Source organism: Typopeltis vanoorti, chromosome 8 (assembly GCF_054136105.1).
Source record: "Typopeltis vanoorti isolate ZY-2024b chromosome 8, IOZ_Tvanoo_1.0, whole genome shotgun sequence".
In the NCBI taxonomy this organism is placed as follows: domain Eukaryota; kingdom Metazoa; phylum Arthropoda; class Arachnida; order Uropygi; family Thelyphonidae; genus Typopeltis; species Typopeltis vanoorti.
Window position 1 is genome coordinate 102673185 of NC_143556.1, and position 18201 is coordinate 102691385.

Here is an 18201-nt window from a genome sequence, read left to right on the forward strand (position 1 = left end):
CAAGATCATCAACCATACATTTATAAAAAATGGATACAGTAAAAAAACTATTCACAAGATCCTCCACAGAGATACTAGTAAAAACAAAAAAAGATTTCAAGAATGCTATTGCCATACCTTATGTTATAGGCATTTCCAAAAAAATAGACAGAACACTACACAAATACAACCTCAAAACCACCTTTAAACCCTCCAACAAAATTAAGACACCTACTCAGTTCTTGAAAAAAACTTCCTCTTCCACACCTACCCCACCCAGGGGTATACAAAATACAATGCACATGTAACCTACTGTTATGTCGTTGTTTTCTCTTTATTATACCTTGTTCTACCTCTAAATAGCCCGCTTTCTAATCTACTGTTGTGCCCTTAAAATATTAATTCAGTACTATTTCCTTTTCGGATATTGGCAAAATTTATTTTTATGCTGTGCCAGCCAATATCCTATAACAGAAGAGACTCTTGTTCAGGGAAATAATTCTAAATTCTAAAGGGATACACACAATTATTTATCTTATGCTAGCACTGTGCAGATTCAGTTAGCAGTCGTGACCTGAATCTCACTTAAGCAATAATATCTAATTCCTTCCCGCCAAAAGGTTCTATTTCATAAGTGGTGGTGGTTTGAATTCGTAATCAGGCATAAACTCAGGTATAAGGTACAAAACATGTTTATTGGAAAAGCATAAAACATTTACAGTTAAGAAAATTCAAATACTCGATGGAACAAAAGTCACTCTAAGTTAAGGTTCATACTAAATCACAACAATGAATTTGAGTAAGCTAAATCCTTCAATTAATTACAAAAAGGATAAGATTAAGTGTAAGCATAACACTACTAGGATATAATTCCTTTCACAAGTTATTCACAGAACATGCATTGAACACTTTCATTAATACTCTATCAATAACTATCTTAATTCTAAATTTCATTAGTCAAGTCTAGCCATTCTCAATCAAAATACTGCCTATCAACAATTCTTTGTTCCACGTGGTCTTAACTAATCCAATCAAATTCTCACTTAAAAGTTCTCTATTAGTGTCCTTTAGTTTACAGTATACACAAATTTCTTATTCTTCTAAGTGATTTTTAACATAGAATGAAAATCTTTACATTACCGGATCCTTTCAGATTTCATCTCATGTAGATCTGGATTACCTTACTGTATATTTATCAGCCGTCTTTGCGCCTGGCGATGCACTATGCTTTTCTTTGAATCTTTTTCGGACTGTGGCGTGCTGTCTACCGCTCAACAGGAAACTTTCTCCGTTCATTCCGATGGGACATTCTGCTAAAGCTTGATTCTGCATAGGCCATCATATCATAATCAGCTCCGCTTGGAAATCTTTAAGCATTCTCAAGAAAGGAACCCGCCATCCGTCATCACAGTAGTCGACCCACTGCTCTCTCACGAATCCCCTGACAATCCTCCTAAAACTGGAATCCAGGAACCAAAGAAGAAAAGGCCCGTAATATCGCACGCATCGTCTTTTATTCACCCTATCAGGCGCCATCTATTCGATGTGTTTTTTTACCCACAAACCCCATCGTTCATGCCCCTTGGGTGATCCTACACTCTCCCTAATCTGTTAGGTTAGCCTATTCCAGGTAGTCGCTCTGACGTCACTTTCCGTAGGTACAGCCTCCATCGCTACGCTCGACTCGTACAGATTATACACGATTATCCGGATTACTACTTATTATCTTTCTGGAAATTTCGTAATGTATGACAGCTTAATAGGATTTACAAATAACTTAACAATTCCTTTACATAATTCTTACTTTTCTGACACAAAATTCTCTGCTTCTTATTTCAGTTATACAGGAATAAATTTCAATATATGGCACATATGGACTACACATTATCACATAATATAGAGAAATTTTTCATAATTATTAGCTGATGTGCAGGTATCTCCTTAATTAGTAATATTTATCATGTTAAATCCTGAGAGCAACTCCGTACATTCAGGATATAACAAAAGTCCCCCCTTTCAAGAAAAAAAGTTTTTCTAATTTTCTAGAAAAACTCTTTTTGCTTCTCCCTCAATTCTCTGGGGATGAACCTTCCATTCCAGTCATGTCATGTTTCCTCATGACATGACTGAGTTTGCTCATTCCCATGATGTATATTCGGTGCTTCTTTATATCTTAAGCGTTCGGAAAGATATTCCTTCGACAGGCTTTGCTCTTCTTCTCTTTTGTTGCTTCCTCTCGTGTACGGAGTTGCTCTGGGATGTGTTTTCATCATGTTCCCCAGACAGCCTCTGTTTTCTGTTGATTTCCCCCCTTTTCCCCAGATGTTTTCAAGAAAATCGCCTAGACAGACCAACCTACTTGATCTGCATCTGTACAATTTTAGGTGATCTGAGTGGACTACTAAGGTTCTTCCCTGACGTGTTGTCTCCCTTATCTGTCTGGAAATCCAGTGCTCGCCTTTGAATTTCTGAAATCATTGGGAAAAGGAGGCTCGAATCCGTAGAGCACAACAGCAGGGGCTTCCCTTGTTGCTGCATGGAGAGCAGTTTTACAAGCGAAAAGCATGTGCGCAAGATGGGAATCCCACTCCGAAACCCGCCCTTCTGCTAGCTTGGAGAGAGTGAGCTTCAGAGTCTGATTCATCCTCTTGCACATCCCATTTCCCTAGGGGTGATATGGGGTAGTAAACAGTTTCCTTATTCTCAATAATTTGTAGAGTTGGAGCATTACGTCAGCCGTAAAGTTGGTACCCTGGTCTGACAAAAGGGTTTTTGGGAGTTCCATATCTAGAGAAAATCAGCTTGAAGAGCTTGTTTGCCACGGTCTTTGCTGTTTGATTCTTCATGGATGTGGCTTCGGGAAACCTTGAGAACATGTCAATTATGACAAGAATCTACCTATTTCCCTTTGAGGTAGTGGGGAGGGGTCCCACAATATCCATAGCCACAGCTTGACAGATTTCTGTTGACACACATGGCATGATGACACATAGTTCTCAATATCCTCTCTCATGCCCTTCCAAAGGTATCTGTTCGAAACCCTCTTCCAGGTTCTGTAGATACCCTGATGTCTGGCTAGCTCTGTATCATGAAACGAGTACAAGACCTTTAGGAACCAGAATTTTTTTTTTCACCTCCCTGTGACGTCTTGTTTTGACAACAAAAGTCCGTCTTCATCCATATGTATGGTATTGTGGAACACTTGGCTGTGAGAAAGGCTTTCCCCTTTTGTCAATCTTTCATGCACCCCCCCCCCACATCAGATCAGATTTCTCAGCTTCTATTATTTCAGACTTCCCCCAACTTTGAAGTTGGAGGGGCAGTGGTTTCTATCTCTCGATCAATAGCACAGGGTTGATATTTTCCTCATCAGTGCAGGAATCCTCACACGGGCTGGGTCTAGAGATCTAGACAGATAGTCAGTCACAACATTGGATCTCCCAGGAATGTAATTAATTTCTACCCTGAATTTTTGCATCTCCAAGGACCCCACACATCAGATCAGATTTCTCAGCTTCTATTATTTCAGACTTCCCCCAACTTTGAAGTTGGAGGGGCAGTGGTTTCTATCTCTCGATCAATAGCACAGGGTTGATATTTTCCTCATCAGTGCAGGAATCCTCACACGGGCTGGGTCTAGAGATCTAGACAGATAGTCAGTCACAACATTGGATCTCCCAGGAATGTAATTAATTTCTACCCTGAATTTTTGCATCTCCAAGGACCCTTTTGTCAATCTTTCATGCACCCCCCCCCCACATCAGATCAGATTTCTCAGCTTCTATTATTTCAGACTTCCCCCAACTTTGAAGTTGGAGGGGCAGTGGTTTCTATCTCTCGATCAATAGCACAGGGTTGATATTTTCCTCATCAGTGCAGGAATCCTCACACGGGCTGGGTCTAGAGATCTAGACAGATAGTCAGTCACAACATTGGATCTCCCAGGAATGTAATTAATTTCTACCCTGAATTTTTGCATCTCCAAGGACCACCGCACAATTCTTTGATTCTTATCCTTCATTGATGAAATGAAGGATAAGGGTTTGTGGTCCGACCTGAGTATGATATGTTGGCCCAGTAATATATATCGGAACTTTCTGAGGCTGTATGAGTGCCAGAGCCTCCTTCTCGATGACGGAAGAGTTTCTCTCAGAGGGGGATAGCCTTCTGCTTATGAAAGCAATGGGTCTGAAGTGATCTCCTTCTGCTTGTTCCAGTACTGATGCAATGGTGTCTTTAGAAGCATCAGCGGCTAGGAAAAAGGTTTGGCTGAGCTTAGGGTACGAGAGTACTGGTGATCTAGTCAGAGCCTGATTCAATGCATGATAGGCTTCACGCTGCCCCCCCCATGCAAATTTTTCCCCTTTTTTCGTTAGTTTTACGATGGGATCCATTAACTTGGAGCATTCAGGGATAAATTTTCTATAAAAGTTTACCATACCCATATACCTCCTGACTTGTCGTACTGTGGAAGGGGGCTGTGCTTCCAGTATGGCATTAGCATTACCCTTAGAGGGTTTTATCCCCTCTTCGTTGACCACATGTCCCGGGTATTCCACTGACTTTAGGAAGAATTCACACTTGGAACACTTAAAAGACAGATGTGCCCTGTTAAGCTTGTCCAAAACCTCCAGTAGAACTTCTTTATGCTCCTTCAGGCTGGATGAGTAAACCAACAGGTCGTCCTGGAAGCACAAGACTCCTTTACCCAGGACGTCACCTAATACAGTGTTCATGAGGCTCTGAAAACTCATGGCTAAGTTCCTTGCCCCCTGGGGAAGTCGGCACAGTTGGTATTTTTGCCACTTTGTGGTAAAAGCAACTGCCTATCCTCCTTCCTGAGAGGAATTTGAAAGTAGCCAGAGTTCAGATCGAATTTTGAAAACACTCTTGCTCCCTCCAGGCTGATCAGTAACTCTTCTATCGTGTATACAGGGAAGTCAATTGATTTAGTGACTTTATTGGCTTCCCTTAGGTCTAGCACGAACCTTAGTTTGACTTTTCAACCAGAGTGAAGGGGCTCTCACGAATCCCCTGACAATCCTCCTAAAACTGGAATCCAGGAACCGAAGTAAAAAAGGCCCCGTAATATCGCACACATCGTCTTTTATTCACCCTATCAGGCGCCCTCTATTCGATGTGTTTTTTACCCACGAACACCATCGTTCATGCCCCTTGGGTGATCCTACACTCTCCCTAATCTGTTAGGTTAGCCTATTCCAGGTAGTCGCTCTGACGTCACTTTCCATAGATACAGCCTCCATTGCTACGCTCGACTCGTACAGATTATACACGATTATTCCGGATTACTACTTATCATCTTTCTGGAAATTTTGTAATGTACTAGACAACTTAATAGGATTTACAAATACCTTAACAATTCCCTTACATAATTCTTACTTTTCTGATACAAAATTCTCTGCTTCTTATTTCCGTTATACAGGAATAAATTTCAATATATGGCACATATGAACTACACATTATCATATAACATAAAGAAATTTTTCATAATTATTAGCTGATGTGCAGGTATCTCCTTAATTAGTAATATTTATCATGCTAAATCCTGAATAAAGAATTTACTTGTAAAGTTCTCCATTCAGAATCTAACACTACCATACATAGGGGAAACAGGGCAAACCATCCCAATTAGGAAGGACGAACACAAACAACACATTAAATACCTCCATTTTGGAAATACTGGCCTTTCTGACCACGCACTCCAAACATACCACAGAATTGATTGGAAAGGTACCAAGTCCCTACACCAGAGGAAATTCAAATTCAAATAAAATTCTGGTGAGAGAAAATTCAAATTCAAAGAAGAATGTGAAATGCTCAAACATAACCCAAATCTGAACAAAAATGATGGCCTAACCATTCCAAGAATGTGGAGGACCCATCTGCAACCTTTATAGCAACCAGAACTAACCAAAGAAAAATCCCAATACAAGAAGACTTGAAGTTTTTTTTTTTTTTTTATTATTATTTTTTAAACATTTCATAGCAACTTGAACTGTACAAGACCCGAAGAAAATCATAGCATAACAATCTGAACTGTACAAATCCAGAAGAATCTTAGTTCATGAGGACTTTAGCAGAGTTTATTGTAGTTTTTTATTTATTAATTATAATATATATATATACACACACACACACATGTATATATATATATTATTTTTTTTCCAACTTTTATTTTATTTTATTTAATTATCGCTAGAGGTCAGGCTAAGAAAAAGATTAATTAACAGCATAGATTTAATTTACCAGTACAGAGTACAAAAGCATGCAGCTTGGTTCCATATACACATGTATTCTTCTGATGATAACCTCAATACAGGGGTCGAAACATCAAATTGTTATTTTATTAATAATAAGTAAAATAATCATTTCAACATGTATGTTTTGTGTCCCTAAATTCGGAAATATGTCAACAATATATTTTGTCTGTACTGGCCTCAATCTCACACCAGACAGCTCAAATGAGGCTGTCTGGTGTGAGATTGAGGCTAGTCCTGTCCATTTCCATCAGATCTATAATCTTCCCTAACTTCTATTTTTGATTGTTGAAGTTTTTCAGCTATCATTAATAATACCCCTCCTCCTCCTCCTGTCCTATTTTCTCTGTCTTCTCTGAAAATACAATATCCATTACATTCTGTCCCTGTACCTATCATTGTCCTTGCAACCAGGTCTCACTGATGCCAATAACTTTCGGCCAAGTTGAGCTGACCAATGCTACAATCTCCTCTCCTTTATTTCTGATACTTCGGGCATTTGTGTACATGCATTTCAACATTCCCTTGGGCCCACAGTTTCCCTTACTTTAATGCCATTACCTGCCCATTCAGATTCGAAACCTGGGAAATGCATCCGGCTTTTTACAATCATTGTTGCACTCGCACTCATTTGTCCAGGGGTGGCTAGACACATGCTTGATTGCTTCCCCCCTAATATCTCTGGTTCCCCTGGCTTTGCACATCCAATCTCTCAATGAACAACACTTTCTTCTAGCACCTATCTCCAAAACTATTTAAGTGCAGCCCATTAGGCACACAATTCCTCCTGCACAATCTTCTCATTGACAATCATGGCCCTTCTCAATTTTGTGCTCTCATACTGAGGCAGCAGACTCACCATCTTTACTTTCTTACTCTTTATTTTTGCTTCTTCTAACAACTCTTTCAAATTGTCTTTCATTGCATATTTCTCACCTTTCAAATCATTTGTACCTGCAAAAGCAATCAACTTGCTCGCTTCTTTCTTCTGCAAACATAAAGCTTCACTAACATCCTTTATCTTTGCACCTGGGCAACATGCTTTCTCATTAAGTATAACCTCTTATCATCAAATCCCCATACAATACTATCTGTTTTCTCCTTTAATACCAGTTTCTCACACTTTTATGCTTTTCCCATTCACTCTTTCTTCCATTCTCCATTCTTCTGTACAACACACAAATCATTTCTTCAGTCGCTTGAGCTCACGTTTTGTCCTGTGAAGGAGTCTGCATAAGCTTGCAAGTTGTCTCCGTGCTGGCATTTCATCATTCACATTATTACTTTCAACCACTTCCTTCAAATTCTCATTCTCATTTCATGCATTATCATTCACTGATTCTGCCTGCATTCTCCACAATATGTTGACAATCTTGCCTTATATCCATATCAGTCGCTTCATTCTTTTTCTCCCGACACGACTCACATTTCTTATACTCATTTACAAAACATTTCTGACAAATATTCTCTCCATTCTCGCTCTCATACCACAAACCAATCACTCTCAGCAATGAATACATTAAACACACGCTACATCACACTAAATCCCACATGTTGACATCAACATCAATGTCTTGGTCACCATTTTTCTCATATACGTCGGTACCATAACGAAGAATACTTCTGAAAGAATATTGTGTAATAATAGTTGACTAAAACATACCACTTAACACAATCAAAAATAAACAAAATATCACCAATTATATATAACAATATCGCTAATATCTACTAAAAAATAATGACATTTGAGCAGCACACATACTGCAGTCACTACTAATCTATCAAGACTATTTGCATCTAAAATTAGTAAAGAATGCATAATTTGAGATACTGATAAGTCTTGATAGCTATTACCCAGCGTCACCAATATGGCTATCATACTAACTTTAGTGAAATCAACTAACTCTCAAAACAAGTCTTGACTGATTATCTACTTTTGAAGGTTTGGAAGCATTACAGCCAAAGGTTGGGAGAACTGGTTGGAACTGAAGTCAAGGTCATTCTAGTTATGCACGTTCTCAGGACAGTTTGCATATTTTACTAGAGAGGGATGAATGACAAGAGTGGATGTTCTTAAGAGCATTCACCCTCACCATACTTAAGAACATTTACTCTCATCAATGTTATTTGAATCCACAGGTTTCATGGCTGCACTATCTGCTCAGCCAATCAGGCTAGATTATATGATCTAGCCAATCAGGCTAGATCATACTAGATTACATATAGTAAAAAATTATATAAATAACTATAATGTAAAGAATATATTTTGAAAGTAATTACTTTGAAACACTGTTAAATGAGGATGACAGAATAAGATAAAATATTCAAGAGGGTTGTTTGGCTTGGTATTGGGTTTAGTTGTGCAAGGAAAGCTAAGGTCATACTGTGACAATGAATGCCACAGCAGTAGTATACAAGGTAATAAATACATAGTAAATACACAAAACAACAGCATAAACAAGTATGAAAATAAGTGTACAAACAAACAAAAAGTTAAAAAAAAAACTATACTATTTCTAAAATTTTTTCATGTAGCTCCTCTAATTTCAAATCAATATAACTTAGCATGCTTATTTTGTTAAGGAGCACTACTGTGTTTCAACATGCTGCCTTCGACTTGTGATTTAATGACTAAAACTATTATAATAGATAATGCATACCTTGGGGTGGACTTGGAGTATACTTGATGTTTCTATCTTCATAAACTTGAAATTTATAAACTTCGAACTTAACTGTGATAACACTATTATCGATAAATTGTTTAAAGACATAAGAAACTGAATCACCATAAAAGAATAACTTAAAAAATTTAAATATGATAATTGTAAAGAATTAAAATGTGAAGGTTAAAAATACATCGGTTTTTACAGTTTATTTATTTATTTTTCCCATCTATTATCTCTTATTCTTCCCTCAGTAGAGCACTCTTTATATTTCTGAAGCACCACGTCGAAACGCTCACACACCACAATTTGCAACATCATTTTTATTCATTCATCCTTTCTGAGGTTTAATTATTTCCCCACATTATTTATCCTTTGAGTGTTTTAATCATTGCCCATGCATTTTTAACCTTCATATTTTAATTCTTTACAATTATCATATTTAATTCTTTTCTAACCTATCTTTTATGGTTATTTGGTTTCTTATGCTTTATAATAATTAAGCAATAATAGTATTATCTCAGTTAAGTTCCAAGTTTATAAAGTCAAGTTTATGAAGATGGAAAAATGAAGTACTCCAGGTCAACCCCAAGATATGTGTTTCAAAATGCATTATCTATGTCAAAATAGTTTTAGTCATTAAATCACAGGTCAAAGCCAGCACTTTCAAACACAAGGGTGCTCCTTAGCAAAATAAGCACGCTATGTCATAAAAAATATTAATGCTCTCTAAATATTTAAAACCACTGATGAGTCTCATAAAATCTGCCTGAGTGAATACAGCTCAGACAGATATGAATAAAGTTGTGACAGTGCTCATTGATTAAATAAGGGCAGCTGATTAAAATGTGAATTATTGTTAGTCCAGTACCACAGAACTCACACATAAGCATGTCATCATTCTTCAATAAGAAGGAGTGTGTAAGGTAACTATGAGCTATGCTGAGCAGAGAGAACAACTTTCTCTTTATGGTCCCTGGGTAAACTAGACTGCTACATTTGATTTCAGGCTTAACTGATAGAGCTTGCTGATCCCTCTAGTTCATGATGACTGCACTGGGAGGTTTCTGTCTTATGATCTGCCTGTAATTAGTGTAGAGGATACGTAGATGATGAGAGCTTGAGAAACAAGCTAATTAGCTGCAGTATTGCATATCATCATTCCCTTGGGCTCCAACATATGTGTATGCCCAAATGTAGATTCCATAACTGAGTGAGGACATGTTGGATACAAGAGAGCCTTGGATGTTTCTATAGCTCTAGACTTTTTTTTATTGCCTATAGGGCTCCATGAATCTATATATACAATGCACTTTTAGTAGCATTGCAATCTTATGCAGTTTAAGGCAAGCTCTATAGCACACAGCTCAGAAGTGAAGTTGTTACATGCTAGTCAGACATGAGCAGCTATTATTGTTGTCTTCCAAACAGCATAATATCTGCTCAGAATCAGTACAAAATCACAGTTCCATTCTATATGCTTTAAAGAGACCTGGCAGACAACAGGAGGGAGTGAGTGGAATGTTTGGGTAGCCTGCAAAAAAAAAAGCTGCATGGTGGTATGTATGAATGCCAATGGAGGTAGGGTATTTGATAGGTCTGTGCAATACTGTCTCCCCTGATCAGAGCTTTTAAGAGTGCTTTTGTTTGCAAATCCAACAAAATAGTTGGCCACATAGATGGTCTGGCAGAGATTTTTTTTTTTTTTGGTAGCATATAGCAGAGATAGCTGTTTATGTGTCGAAATGACATGGGTGGTTCATTTATCTCAACACACAACCTAGAGATCAGTAAGGTTTGAAATTCTCCCTTTGCAATTCTTATGGCTTGATGGTGGATAGGGTGCAGTGTACTCTCTTCCTGGCAGAAGAATAAACTTAGGAACCATGTGCATTTTTTTTTTTTTTTTTATGTTGAAGGATAGAAAGTGGTTGGGTGGTATATCTGCCCTTTACTTCTGGTTTTGTTTTTATTCCACACTTCTTTGCCACTGGTTGCTCATGTTATGAAAGATGTGTGTTGGATCCAGAATTTCTTTTGGCTCTGACGAGAAATGTGTTTTGCTTTGGTATGTTTGAAAGCAATGAGGCTTATTGTTGTGGAGGATCTGCAAAAGATATTCCATACTTTCTTCTGAGCTTTCCCAGCTGCTGTGAAATTAGCATTCCACTACTGTTTAGCAAAAAGTGGACACTGACTAGATGTTTAAAGAATTGCACTTGTGGCAACCTGCATAATACACTCATCACACGATTCACTGCATCACTGATAAGAGATGAGTCGGCCTGCTTGGTTTTCCAACATGATATTTGTGATGTGGTATATGGTTGCCCATGCAAAGAAGTGGATATTATGGAGAAATCCACTTTGCAGGCATATAAATGATCACTCTAAATAAGTCATCAGTTTTCCACTTAGAAAAGTGGGAGGATGGAGAGTGAGAAGACAGTTAAGCCAATGACAATGAATGTTCAGGTAGGTATAAGGAGGTGTTATTTCCTGTGTTCAAGAGGAAGATTATTTGTTAGTTAGTTGAGATTATTGTTGTTGAGTATATGCTCAACACCTCTTTCTCTGATGGTTGTTGAGGCACTACCTCACAAAGTGTTGTGTCTGTTTAAATCCTACATTAAAACTAAAGGGAATGGTAGCTGCAATATGACATCACCAAGGTCATCGTAAGAGACATCTGCATGAAGAGCTATGTAGCACTGTTACAAGAAATCTGACTGACAGATGACAACAGCTTCTACATCTGTATTAAGCAGCACTTGATGAAAAGGTATGTATGGTTCTCCACAAAGATAGCAACACCGCCGTAGACAGGTTCATCTCCTGTCCTGTGCTTGTATGAATGATAAACTCTTCAGATATTTTGTAATGCCAGAAGAATTGTCTCCCCTGACCATTACTGCACTTCGGGCATGTTTCTTGCAGGAATAAGCATAAGCATTACTACTGGTTTATACTTCAGCAAGACAATATTGATGTCCATGATGTTTTAATAGAATCCATGAAAATGGCATTGCAGAAACGTTTTCATTATTTATTTTTGGTGATGCCACATGGCTTCCAATGTCCCAAGGTTTTGTTTTCATTGGTCTTGGATTAAAAAAAAAAATTGTAGATGGTCAATGTCCATCATTTCTTCTTTCTCAAGGAAAATATCCAAGATATCTTCAAACCAGATTCCATGTAGGACACTAAGTATATATCAAGGACATCAGTAGACATGTCCTTGATTCTTTGCAGTGTACATTCCATTATTTTTTAATTAGCAGATTTTTATTTAAGGGAGCAATTTTTGGCATGTCCTAAGGAGTGAGCCCATATCGATTTTTTTCTTTTATAATGCTTTAAAGAGCCAAGCAAATCACACTATTCAGGGATATTGTAGTTATAAAAAAGAGGGATTGACATAAGTATTAAGGTCTCCCCATTGAAATTTTCCTTATAGTTACCTTCTCAACATAGAGGGTTTACTACTAGATGTTTACTACTTTTGTTGTATACTGCCTCTTGGGCTCCTGGTATGGGATGCTCTGCTCAGTTTTTATTTTTTGGATCTTTTCAACCTTCCACCTTGCATACTTGGGAGTAAGCTTGGTGATCTCCCTCATAATCAGAGCATTTCAGTGTTTTGCTTTTACAGTCTTTGTTCTTGTAACTTTTACTGCTACATCAAGCATAAATGGCAGTTTGAGGATGACCATACTTCTGACATTTCCTATCCTTCTCATCCGTCCCTTAGGAGGTTGAATCCCCTAATGAGGGATTTATGACGAATTAATGCAGCCGACTCACCACTCCTCTGCTGCATCCCCTAAGGGCAAGTATTCATGACTGTAGATCTGTGTGTGTGTTCACTGGGCAGGTCTGCCTGTTCTGAGGAACAAAAACCCGAGTTTCCAGGTGAAAAAACTCTACCTCTGTATCAGACTGGCTAACTCACCTTTAGTCGAAAGACACCAGATAAAGGTTCCTCAAGTCATGGACGGGAATCGAACACAGATCTTTCCAACCCAAGGGCTTCATCTGTACCGACTAAGCTACGGAGGCTCTACTTCTGACATTTAAAGCAGCACAAAGAGTTGAAGATGTAGAGCCTAACTGGGCAGATTAGATATCCTGTTTTCACAGATGTTGGTGATTTAAGTGTGTTGAAAGTAAAGATGATATTCCTGGTGAGAACCAGGTGGCCATCCTTATGTATGAGGATTCTCCTATTGTGTTTGTGTTGTTGTTTCTGTAAGAATGTCTCCCTAAATGGAGTTTCTTAACTGATTTTGGAAATTCTGCCAACTCTTCCAAACACTTCTGCATGGAGAAGGGTGATATTTTCCCGAGTGGATATTCTTCAGTTGAGTGTAATATTAAAAAGATTGGTATGTTTATTGCTAATTTTGATGCTTTTTTGTTTCTTAAATTTGTTTTCAGTTGTTGGAATAGTTTCTGGGCATTATTGGGGCTTGCTGAGGGCCATGATAAATTAATCTCACTCAGAGAGAATTTGTTTCACTGCCAGAGCTTCCCACCCACCACTCTCCATTGAGCAGACTGTGCTTGAGACAAAAATGCCGGCACTACCCCAGACACCAAAGCCTTGGGCTTTGACAGGAAGGAGACATACCGCAAACATTGTTCATCTTTGCAGGCAAATTAGTTGTTTGATCCTGGCTAAGGCTAAGCCATCTAGTATTACCTGTTTTGCTGAAGCATAGGCCAAGTAACACAGTCATTGAATTATTATTCCAAACTTAATCATGGAAATAAATAAATATATTTATTTATTACTACAATTAATAAAATTTCAAATTTTTATTAATACAATTACTAAAAATATGAAAAAAATTCTTAGCTCACTCACAGTACTAATGTAATATATACAAGCTTACAAGTTTTCATGAGGATTAGTCACATTAAAAATGTAGTCATCAGAGTATATCCCCCCCCTTCCCAGGAACAGATCAGGAATTTGATGATCATGAATTACAATTGTTAAATATTATTTATTGGTTTCATATTGTAATTATGAAACCTTATGTAGGCTAAAATCTTAGAAAAATATATCTATATAACGAACTATTGCTTACCATAAATTCCTTTTCTCCTGCAAGCTGATTTGACTTCCACTCTCTTGATTCTTCTACTCCTTCTGTAGTCCTTTTCTCACTATAAAATGAAGCTTTTTAATCTCAACATTAAATGAATTTTCTTGTACATTCATTAAATCAAATCTTCCATTAATTAATCATTTGTTTACAACTATTTTTGAGTTTCAAATGTAACTGGGGGGGGGGGGGAGATAGTCAAAGATGACTTACATTTCAAGCCTTTCCCGGCTCAGCTATAGCTTCTTCACCCTCCAGAAAAAAACAGGTATAATCTTCGATTAAAGACACTACTTCTTACCTATATAACTGCTGACAATGTATAAATCCCACATCCATTCAACTAGACAGTTCTCACATTTAGGATCATCGAAAAGATCGTTAAAAAGTGCTTGATCAATCCAATTAGCCTATAATACTCCCCCCCAACACACACACAAATATTCCCTCCAATCACTTTCTCAGATGTATTGTGCCTGCTTTATGTCTCTTTTATATGTATTATATATATATCACAAGCAATATTTGTCTAAATTAGTCACTCCCATCCTAAACCTACACAAAATAAACAGCTGGCATTAGGCATTAATTTGTTGTTCAGATTTAAACATATCTGAACCAATCTCTTGTCCTCCTCTCTTTCATTCCATCTACTTCTGTTGTTTGAAACAAACTCTCTCATGCTGTATTCTCCAAATTGCAACCTGCCTCCTTTTCAAAAAACTTCAAGAAAATCAACATATTCCTACTTTCCACTTAACTTCTTACATAACACATGGCATTAATGTGCCATAGTTTTGCAACCTTTCATGTGTACTGTTGATTAAAAAAAAAAGTTGCTATGAAAGGGGGGGGTTTGGAAAGTTCTGATAAACACCTAGAACAAAAATGATATTAAAGCAACTGATACCACCAGAAAGAACATACAAGGATATAAGAACATAAGTTACCTTAACAACTCTGCTACTAGTAAGTTTTTTCTTGTGGTTATATCAGTTGCTTTAATCACTTTTGTTCTAGGTGTTTATCAGAAATCCCCCTCCCTTATATAAGGCAAACATCCATACTATTACAGTTGATTGTACACCCATATACTATTAATGGCATGAGAAGAACTTACAGACCTTGAAAGGCAGAGGATGCCATATCTATTCATGACAGTGATTAAACTGTAAGATCTAAATTCGACAAGCAACATTATCATCCAAATGGAAATATGAAGGCGACAACTCTGCTAAGAAGGCACAGAGACACCAGAGAATCAAAGTGTGCTCATGAAGGTAGTTGTAAGGACTTTTTACATATGAGCCTTTCTTATGAGATATCACTTTTTTTTAGATGAAACAGTTGAGAAATAAACTATCAAAATCACTTGAAAATGCTGGAGTCTGAATTTTTACTTTTTTTCCCCTCACTTTTTTCAATTGTATCCTCCAGTTTTGTAAAACTGTGCAGAAATTATTAGGACTCTTAACAACATAAGAAATAGCTGAATGTTGAATTTTGATCCAACTACCAGATGAATGGTGCAGCTTATTGATGTGCTTGTAGAGAAAGACTTCTCCTCTTGCAATCTCTACCTTCAACTTTGGTTCAATAACAATGAATTTCTATGGAGGCCTTTAACAATGTAAGGAACAACTATGTTACAAATTTAGTAGGAACTTGCTGAATAATGAGACATGTACGCATTTCCTTGAAGTCATTTTTCATTTCAATCCAAATGGGCTTAATTTTTCAGAGGACATAAAGCAAGAAATCACAAGCAAATGTACTTTTTCTTTTTCTAATCCATCAACCCAACCAATCAGCTCAAACTATCAACTACTGCAGTGTTTCTCAAAGTGTAGTATGCGGACCCCCGGGGGTTCGCGAAAGGTCTTCAGGGGGTCCGTAGCAATTTTCAGCTATGCATCATTAACGCATGGAATAAAATTTAAGTTTGAGATAGTAAAACATTCCTATTGTATCACTGAATAAGGTACAGAGACATCTGCAGGCTGTGTAATATGTTTCTCAACAAACAGTGCAATTAGAGACAACTGGGATAAAAACGGCATTAACTAATGAATCGCATGACCATTCCCACATAAAATGCTGTATAGTAGACAATCAAAACCATACGGTGCACCGGCAACATATGGTTTTGTTTGAGTGAACGTGTTAAAACTAAGAAATATATAGTGAATGTGAATATTATATAAGGAATTCGGTTGAAGAGAATTAGCATTTCAACTGAACTGTCGGCTTGCCTTTGTCAATTAGTAGTGCGATCTTTTGTTAATACCGCACCAATTATATGAATGTCTTCATAGCTGCTTTATCTCTACTGGCCTACCATTGCTGTCTGTTTCAAGTTCTGCTTTCACTAGCCATCTGTTGAAGGACTGTTCGTTAAATACGGTAATTTTTTTTTAGCTTTCAAATTCTTAAGTATGGATCACTGGTTAAAGACTGGATTTTTAAAATGTGCAAAAGAGAGGAACATAGTAGATACAAGTAGCTGTCAGCAACAAGTAAATGTTGATATTGTATCTGGATCAAGTGAAATTGATAAGTGTGTGTTATCTGACATCTCTAAAGAACCAACTAGGAAGAAGATGAGAAAACTTCGTAAGTATGATATAAATTACTTGAAATGTGGATTTTCATGGATGGGAAATGAAGAGGAACCTATTCCATTACGTGTTAATTTGCGGTGAAACTTTAAAAAATGAAAGCATGAAACCATGTAATTTAAATCGCCATTTTGAATCGAAACATAATGAATGCAAGGACAAACCCGTCGAATTTTTTCTAAATAAACTAAAAAATTTAAAAGAATCTCAAAAAGTGATGTCGATCGTGTAAGGAGGTGAAAACATGAAGGCTTTAGAAGCTTCGTATCGTGTGTCGCTATTAATAGCAAAAAGTGGTGCAGCGGAAACAATTGGTGAAACGTTGGTCAAGCCTGCAGCAAAAATAATAGCGGAAATTATGATCGGAGATAATGCAAAAAGATCTTTTGATCAAATTTGCCTTTCAAATAGTACCGTTCATCGAAGAATCACTGAAATGGCTGAAAATATAAAACAAACATTGTTATCCGATATACGTAAGAGTCGTTATTATGCGTTGCAGGTAGATTAATCCACCGACATTACAAATTTTGCAAATCTTCTAGTGTTCGTTAAGTACGAAAAAAATCAAAAAAATTCATGACGGCCTTTTATATTGCCAACCCTTGCCAGAACATACAACAGTATAAATACCTTTATGCATCAAAACAAGCTTGATTGGAAAAGTTGTGTTGGAATAAGCATGGATGGAGCGAAATCCATGGTTGGATCCAAAAAAGGACTTGTTTCAAGGATTAAAGCTATTGCACCAAATGCAAAGTCGATACACTGCTATATACACAGGATGGCTTTGGCTACACATATGATGTCTACGGACCTAAGAAAAGTTCTTGATGAAGCTGTAAAAATCATAAATTATATTAAAGGCCGTCCTCTAAACGCCAGACTTTTCTCTCAACTTTGCAAAGAAATGGGAAGCAACTATACACAACTTCTTTTCCATACCGATGTTCCTTGGCTTTCTCGTGGAAAAGTTCTTACTCATTTATTTGAACTTCGGAATGAACTACAAGTTTTTCTTGATGAAAAGTTTGAATTGAAAAAGCATTTACATAATTGGAAATGGCTCAGTTTCAAAGTGAACGCCACGTTGGCAAAAATGAAGTTATGGCAAAAGCAGGTTGGTAATGGAGAAGTTGACGTGTTTCCATCGCTTCATGAATTACTCGCAAGTTCAAATTAACAAATTGATGATGATGTGAAAATTACTATCATGCAGCATTTAAAAAAGCTTACAAATGAATCTAGAAAAATATTTCCCTGAATTGGACATTAATATTGAGTGGATAAGGTACCCTTTCAATAAAAACAAATTTATGCCAAAGGGTCTATCGTCAATAGAAGGAGAACAACTTTTAGACTAGCTTCTGATGGTTTCCTAAAAAATAAATACAGCGAGAATACGTTATCATCATTTTGGCAAAACAAATACAGAATGAATTTCCTGAATTAACAGATAAAGCTCTAAGGTTCATTTTTCTATTTCCAAGTTCATATCTGTGCGAAGTTGGATTTTTGGCCGTTGTAGATATTAAGACGAAGAAGAGGAATC

The 18201-nt window shown here is 37.2% G+C and overlaps 1 protein-coding gene across 2 annotated transcripts in view; it reads right to left on the bottom strand.

Moving 5' to 3' along the window:
* The window catches only part of LOC150104237 (uncharacterized), a 358570-nt gene that overhangs the window by 55342 nt on the left and 285027 nt on the right, over positions 1-18201 (bottom strand). For both annotated transcript variants that reach the window (XM_090396863.1, XM_090396862.1), the window contains one exon: positions 14014-14092. In XM_090396863.1, the coding sequence (XP_090252989.1) occupies positions 14014-14092 (79 nt within the window). The remainder of the gene's footprint in view (positions 1-14013; positions 14093-18201) is intronic.